This window comes from Triplophysa rosa, linkage group LG21 (assembly GCF_024868665.1).
Source record: "Triplophysa rosa linkage group LG21, Trosa_1v2, whole genome shotgun sequence".
Classification (NCBI taxonomy): Eukaryota; Metazoa; Chordata; class Actinopteri; order Cypriniformes; family Nemacheilidae; genus Triplophysa; species Triplophysa rosa.
In genome coordinates, this window is record NC_079910.1 from 18,616,923 (window position 1) to 18,625,239 (window position 8,317).

Sequence of the window (8,317 nt, forward strand, 5' to 3'; positions counted from 1 at the left end):
AGCAAACAGGTGCAAGCTGCTCTCCCTTGATGTCCAAGCAGGATGGAAAAGATGAAAAGGTACCCAAGTTGAGACAATGCCCGACCACTTGGGAACATTCTCTGCCTGTATGTCGAGATGCTGGGGACCAATAGGAACCGGCAGTCATCCCGCCATCATGATCCAACTATCCATCGTCAGCTGAACTTTACACTCGAACTTCATCTCCCAAAAAGGGGCTATATGTAGAAAATCTAGCATAAGCCAAATGGTCGGAGTCATTGAAAGAAGAGCCATCAACCCCACTCCCCTTTGTCCTGGTTTCTTTTGCTATCATCATCAAAAGACCATAGCAAAAACCTGGCTCCAGGGGTCTGGTTTTAGAGTTTTGATAACGTTTTGTCTCTCTGTTGGATATTTACGACCCCTATGCTTCAAAGCATTGGTGAGAAGTCTCTGTCTCATCTCTAACTTAACATCTGAGGCTAACCAGAGAAATGTCCCTCACAATAGGAACTTATGTGATTAAACTGTCCTTTTCTATACATATATCTAACTATCTAGGTTGTGTGTTGGCGCTCGTGCCATCTTAAATAGTCTGTCACAGTTAGATATACAAGTTTAATTCAGGCTTTGTTTGTATGCGTTCCATCTGAATGAATCATGACTTGTTGCAATTCAAACCTGTCCATTTTTGATATCTAAATGTTTGTCTTTACAGTTCCTCCTTGTATATATACATTGTGTGACCATAGAACACTTTCTTTTCATTATGTTATAATTGGGAATGATATTTTGTAAAGTTGCCAGGAGGTCATAAAGATGCAAATTAGCTGTTGAGTGGACAAAGAACCTCTTCCCTGCTCAACTCTGATTGGTCGATTCAAACTGGGCATGCCCTCTCATGAGGTTAAATATCCTCATGAGAGGACATTTAACCTCATGTTTTATGGGTGGATGGCCGGCTGGATGGCCGGCTGGACAAGATCCCTCGCCCCTCTCCATTGCCTCTTCTTCTTGAGCCGAGCCACCCATATGGTGGTCGGCTTTAGAAAGGAGGTGAAGGGTGCGGCTGGCTCCGGCTGGGATTCCTCTGAGGAGGATCCCCAGGACTCTCTCCTCCTATGCTTACTGTGTAAGCCGACTGGTGGAGGAAAGGTAGCAGGGGATGAAGCGGATGGTGTGGCGATGCCCACAACCCCGATCTGCAGGGAATGATCCTCCGGAATCGCGGCCAGCGGAGATGGGTAGCTGGGTTGAGTTGAGACCCTGGACTCCGGTCAGTCCATGACGTACCGCAACACAACGTCGAAGTCCAGCGGTCTCAACGACCTCATCTCCTCCCGCGAAAGTGGATTCCTGAGACCGGCGTTGAAAAGCATCGCCACTTCCTCCTCCCTGAAGACCACCTCCCCTGCGGCGTCCAGGAACTTGTCCACATAGTCAGTTCCCCTGGCGAACACCGCAGAGGAGGCGAGCCTGGTGGGATCGTACAGCGTCCATGTTGCCCGCCGGGTTCAGTTGTGGCTCGTTTGTTCTGTCACGCTCACGTGGATAGAAGAACCCAATTGCAGGCAGCGTTTCAGGGGTATAACAAAAACAAGGTTTATTTAAACACAAAAACACAAACCAAAGACCCACGGTGGGGTTTAAACAGGGAACAGGATGATAAACAGAAAAACAGGACGTAGACTAACTAATACTAGACTAAACAACACTTGACATAAACTATACTGAACACTTACGAAGACTTGACTTGGCTTGAATAGTCCACAGTGACAGACGAACACGCAAACAAGTACACAGGTACAGTACAACGAACGAGCACAAGACAATAGACACGAGGGCTTCTTAAAGGGAACCAAATCAAGAAGGGACAGGTGCGTTGCATGAAATCATTAACACTTACTAATGAGGAAACGAGGGGGCGGGAACAGAGACGAGACAGAGAGAGCGTATGGAACGCCAAAAGGGTCAAAATGTCTATCTCCACATTAAACAAGGGATCCTGCCATGATTCTGCCACAAGATCAAGAAAGACATGACAAGATGAGGCAGAATCATGACAGCTGGAGGCCATTTTCTGAAAATCATCTCCTCAGACGATAAAGGTGAGTATGAATGAATGAATGAATGAATGAATGAATGAATGAATGAGGCATTTATATAGTGCTTTTCTGGACCTCGGTTTAACGTCTCATCCGAAGGATGGTGCTTTTTACAGTATAGTGTCCCCATCAGTATCCTGGGGCATTAGGACCCATACAGACCACAGGGTGAGCACCCCCTGCTGGTCTCACTAACACCTCTTCCAGCAGCAACCTAGCTTTCCCAGGAGGTCTCCCATCCAGGTACTGACCAGGCTCAGCCCTGCTTAAACTACACTTGTTTTATACTAAAATGTTTTATAAAATAAATCATATCAATAGTGTAAAGATACATGTTTCTTAGTGTTTTAAGCAGTGGAGTGGAAGCAGAACAGGGGGCAGAATGAAGGGCCAGGCCCGTGCAGGGTTAAACTTAACGCACCTATTCTAGGTATAGAATCGGATACTTGCGAGCTCTGTGCTGGACCAATATCCGTATGCGCGTGGAGAGATGGAAATGTTCAAAAGGTTTCAGAATGCAGTCCTGCTGGAGCGCTGGTGTCCGAAGTTTGCAGGGCCTACTCGGCCTCCCCGCAGGGAACGGAAAGCTATACCGGTCTCTGTTGCATTCTCTTCTGCTTGAAGTGTATTGGTGAATGATGTTTTTATGTGCATACCTGCCCTGCCCCCACGTGGCCTGCGGGCCAATGCCATGAAAGCGATAAGTGGGCCAGAGAAAGTTCCTTTGTAATTTATGGTGCCTTATTTGCATAGCTCTGAGAGTATGGTTAATTTGCACCTAATAACTCAACTTGCACGATGCATGCTATAGTATTATAACATAACTCATCAGATAGGGAATTAAAAGAGGAGGAGTTACATAGTAAACGCCTTGAATTATGTTAAACTGTGAATCATCCCAACGTAACAATACAACAAAGCCTAAATCAAAACTTGCATTATTACTGGTTACAGGTAATTTAAGATTGCAAGAGTGGCAACATACAACAAGGATATTTACATATATTTATAGTAAAGGACATTTTAGTGTAGTTTTGTCAGAGAAGTTTCTCTGGATAGCCTCAGCCTCAGATAATCTACATTCAGGCATTTAGGAGACATTTAAGCATTTAGATATTTACAATAGTGATGAAAACAAGAAGCATTATAAACTAAACCCTGAGGATGGCGACATTAATCATAAAGTGGCAGTGGCAGTGTTCACATCCAAGGATGAGAAGTGCACATGAGATCACAAGAGAAGAAAGGATGCAACAGCAAAATATATAGTGTATAAGTATATAAAGAAAAAACAGACATAAAAAAGATTTCTCCTGTGGCACATTACCATAACAATGCGGACAACTGTGATGAATACTCTTTGTGGAAATTAAGTGATCTGTGAGATTATACAAGCATCTGGCTGAACCTGAACTGGGATGGGCAGCATGACAAAAAAACACGTTGAATCACTTTTTAACAATAAAATGCAACTTGTTTGTTTACAATGTTTTATTAATGATTCAATTACTTCCTATAGTTAATCAAAACCCAAAAACATTTATTTATTATTTATTGTAGAAACAGAATGCTGGCTCACAAGGCTACATCTCTGATGTGAGTCATATATTTAGATGTATTGACAGCCCATGAAAGTGCACTAAAGAAAAGAGGATGCCTGTGAAGTATTCAATCACAACTTCAAAACACCTTACTTATAAATGTTAGCAAACCATGCCTTAATATAGTGGATTCATGTGAACAATTTATTAATGAGTTATGAACGTTAGTAACCTGTGAAAATGAAATATACAATAATATATATATATATATATATATATATATATATATATACAGTTTATATATACTGTATATATTTTGCAGCAGGTTTGCTAGTAACTTAGATTTAATTACTACTTAATACTACTTTCCTATTAGTAGTGTTTTCAATTTGAGTTATATTTTACTTTAATTAAAGCACTTAAAAATGAGCAATACGAGACTGGTCTCATTACTGGCATTAGCCCAGTAACACTGCAAAAATGACATTCTTCCTAAGCATTTTGTCATGTTTTCTAGTAAAACTATTTAAAACTTCTTAAATTACGATACATTTACATAACAAGAAAAGTGACCTAAGACATTTAGTCTTGTTTTATGAAAGAAAATACAAGAACTAAGTAAGTTTATGTTTAAAACCAAATTGTAAATTAAATCCACAGTAAATTACTGGCAAACCTGCGGCGAAACTACAGCAAAGTTTTATGTGTGACACGTTGGAAATGTGATGATGACAGGTTGCAATTTAACACCACGCCCAGGTTGCTAACCGTGAAAGATGAGAAGTATCTAGATTAGGGGTAAACCAAGCAATTCAACTCCTTCAGCTAACACACCTGATCCAGCGAATCAAAGTCTTTAGGATTACTAGAGACCTCCAGGCAGGTGTGGGTTAGAGCTAAAAGACCAGAAGCAGGATTTGACACGTGTGATCTACAGAAATGTTATTTTCTCAAGATGATTTTAAACACTTTATATTAATTTTACTTTCCACCACCTATACTACTATTTTCTTTATACATTTAGCGCACCCCCATAGTGATTAACATTCCCAAAATTACAGCAGCAGTTTAGTTGTGATTTGTTATTGTACTGTATGTATGTGTTTGTTTATCAGGAAGGGCTCAGATGCAGTTTAGCAAGTGTAATTTGAACTGCCTTTAACTTGTGCTCTTTACCAATGACCAAGGCGTTGCATGTTTCACTTTTTTCTTCATGGTTAGTACTCATTCAGACAATGTTAACCCGCTGTGCTGCTTCTGCCTTGCCACCTTCATTTATTTCTGTATTTATATTTTACATTTATGCATTTGGCAGACACGTTTATCCAAAGCGACTTACATTGCATTGTATTATACATTTTGTTTTTGACTATGTGCAATCCCCTGGGATCGAACCCATGACCTTGGCATTGCTAGTGCCATGCTCTAAACACTGAGCCAAACTTTAATCTTTCGGTCTCACCAATTTCACCGTTCAACCCAGAAACATATGTACACTCCTTGGCAAGTTAGATCCACAATCACGGCTATGTAAATATCTGTAAATCTGATGACAAATAGAAAACTCTTTTAGGACACACAGTAACTAAACAAAGTAATTAATTTTGCATACATGGCTGATTTACATGTAGTAATTGCCACAATGTTACAAAAAACACAGACTTCCGTCTGGGGGGTGGAGAGATATTAGTAAACATTTTTAGGGCTACTACTGATTGGCTGATACTCCTGCCGCCTGCTCTCTGATTGGTCTTTGTTCCTAAAGCCCACCCCTAACAGAAACCCCCAACCATATTAGAGAGAATGACGGCGGAGAGGGCTGAACAAGGAGATAAACTAAAGGTAATTCAGCTAACTTTTCTCTTCATTTTCATATTATTCCGGTCGTATGGATATCTGAAATCAGTTATAACGAATCATAATTGGATTTAATCATCAGTGTCGTAATTGTTACGTTTCGATTTTCATGTATATTATCACGAGGCGGAGTAACGTTAGCCTACTACACATGACTAACGTTACCGCTTGTACCTCAGGAAATCCAGCCATGGATGATTTGTTGTGGATTCTATCACCCATGTCAATTCCATACGAACAAGAGCAAACAGTACTGCACGCTTAACACGGTCAAATCTGTTACGCCGCTCCGCCTATCTTCTTTTCCTGTCGCATCATCGTAGCTCTGGTGATATCTTCTCAACCCTATAAACGGACTCGTAAGGCATAGAAGAAACTCTACTGTTCTGTATCAGTGTGCACCCATTCCTCACTACAAAGTTTCAGATGGACCAGAGGTGTGTTAAACGGATCTTCGCACTGCTGACACTTTTAATAACCTTTACAAGTCTATGTGTCATCTACTTCGAAATAAACACGACCACAAGGTGAGATATAAATGTATTATGTATGTCTTATTTATTCGTTCAATATTTGCGCAATGTGCTCGACTTAACCAAAAATAACAGGACATGAAATGCTTGTCAAATGCTTGAAATGACGATCAGTGAGAACCAGGGGCGGTTCTAGGGTCAGTGGATATTCGGAGCTTAGCCAAGAGACATCCATATATGTGTCAAAATACACATTACACTGGCTAAGTGGCATTATTTTTAGAAAAAGATCGGGGCCCATATCATGAAAAATCTTAGTGCAAAGAGTTGCTCCTAGTGACAAAATTCTTAGAAATGTGGGCGTTTCCCCTTAAAATTACAGAAAAGATCCTAGTAAAGAAAAAAGTAATTCATAAAGCATCTTAACCCTTAAAAGAGCTCTTAAGGTCCAACATTGTAGGAGCAGCGAGGAGGACTTTTAAGAGGCTGAAGAGTTTCTTTAGCAGCAGAGAAAATGGACGAAACTCGAAAAGTGAGAAGAAATGTGTTGCAATTTCATGACAATTTCCATATTACTTTTAAGGTTTATCAGATTTTTCATTTTTATTGTTTTGTGTGTGTGTGTTCAACTTTTGATTATCTTGGTTTTGGTTTTCTTGTATAGCTGCTTTGATGCAATGCAAATTGTAAAAGTGCTATAAAATAAAATGACATTGAATTGAATGACAGTGAGTTAATAAGACACAACACATTAGATGTTTGTGACCGATCCTATTAGAGACACGCTAACATCTCCAAAACAGCGCAGAAATGCCATAGTGCCAGAAATAGAAGAAATCACTACATCAACATATTTAGCAACTGGAGAAATGCAGCTATGCAGCAGAGATGGTTTGGTTCTGTCACAACCTTGTGGGTCATTCCACTAAATCAGTGCCTTTTGTGTCCCTGATGAATATTAAGACATAGAAATACTATAACAACAAATACAATTTTTATTTAAACTGATACTACATGTTCTTTCATCAATATTACATCAAAATAAAGTCAAATAAATATTATTTAAAATAATTAAAATTGTATTCATGCTGCTAAGTGTAAAGTTTTTGGCCTGTCCCTTGCAATGATTTTCGTTTTTTAGCAGTACTTTTACCTTGCAAATTAAAGGAAATATGTAAATAAATATATATGTCCATATTATTCTAAGTGTAGCCTCATTATTAAGCAATGTTTTGGAATAAGTATACATTATCAGTTTAAAATATAACCACGGTGTTCGGTTCGGTTACGATTATCATGTCATCGATTCGGTTCAATTCGATATTACGATGCATTGACGATGCACTGCATCCTCAAATTTAAATTTTACTAGTTCACAATCACATGTATACAATTTTGTCAATAAATACAAGCAGTCAGATATATGAACGGAACCTTTAATTTTACCTGCTCTTCTTCAATGTATCAAACATTATCTGTCACAAGCACTACATCCAGGCCCGGATTAAGAATTCAGAGGTCCCTGGGCAGTGGGCACAAGTGTTTTATGGACCCCCCCATACACACACGTGTGCACAATAAAGTTTTAAATTAGCCTATAGGGAACTATGTGTAGGAAACACCTCTATCTTAATCAGGATTACATTGACAAGTTACAAACTATGATCACAACCTGAAGGACAATGTCAACACCTGTACACATCCTCCATCATACTGGATTTACGCCACATGATTGCAACAATGCTTTTCTGGACCAGCTGCAACAATATTAAGAAATTTCCCTGCATACTGTAACTCACTGGCATATTCAAGCAGCACACACTACCACACCTCTACCAAATCAGTTCTATCAGATTCTTCCATAATTCACACAAACACGTCGAATTCACAAAACTGTTCTCAAGAGAAAATATAAGAACTTTCTTAAGATAAATTATAGAAAGTTCTTAAGTGCAATTGTCAAATATTTTCATCTTCATTTTTTATAAGAACAAAAGGGCAGTCTTTGTCAATGATTATACTATAAGAGTAATTTGTCTATTTGTTAAACTTTATTTAACAAGCACCTCGTGACTCACGTTCTTATGTAAGCATGTAATGTGTTACTCAACTCAACTTTATTTATATAGCGCTTTTTACAATTTTCATTGTTACAAAGCAGCTGTACATAAGACATATTGACTATAAGCAAACCAATTAAAGTTGTACCTGCAAAAACAAGAAAAAGGTGAAAACAAAGAAGTCCGACATACCCACATACAAAACACTCCACACACACAATATGCACATGTACTAACACACATACACACAGACACACACACACACGGACGCGCACGCACACACACACACACACACACAC

The 8,317-nt window shown here is 39.3% G+C and overlaps 1 protein-coding gene across 3 annotated transcripts in view; it reads left to right on the forward strand.

The window, feature by feature from the left end:
- The first annotated feature begins 5,406 nt into the window (after window positions 1-5,406).
- The window catches only part of LOC130571926 (alpha-2,8-sialyltransferase 8E-like), a 41,834-nt gene continuing 38,923 nt past the window's right edge, over window positions 5,407-8,317 (forward strand). The window contains exons 1-2 of one of the 3 annotated variants that reach the window (XM_057363247.1): window positions 5,418-5,470; window positions 5,665-6,012. In XM_057363247.1, the coding sequence (XP_057219230.1) occupies window positions 5,912-6,012 (101 nt within the window). In that variant the 5' untranslated portion in view covers window positions 5,418-5,470; window positions 5,665-5,911. The other 2 variants (XM_057363250.1, XM_057363249.1) reach the window with 2 other exon arrangements.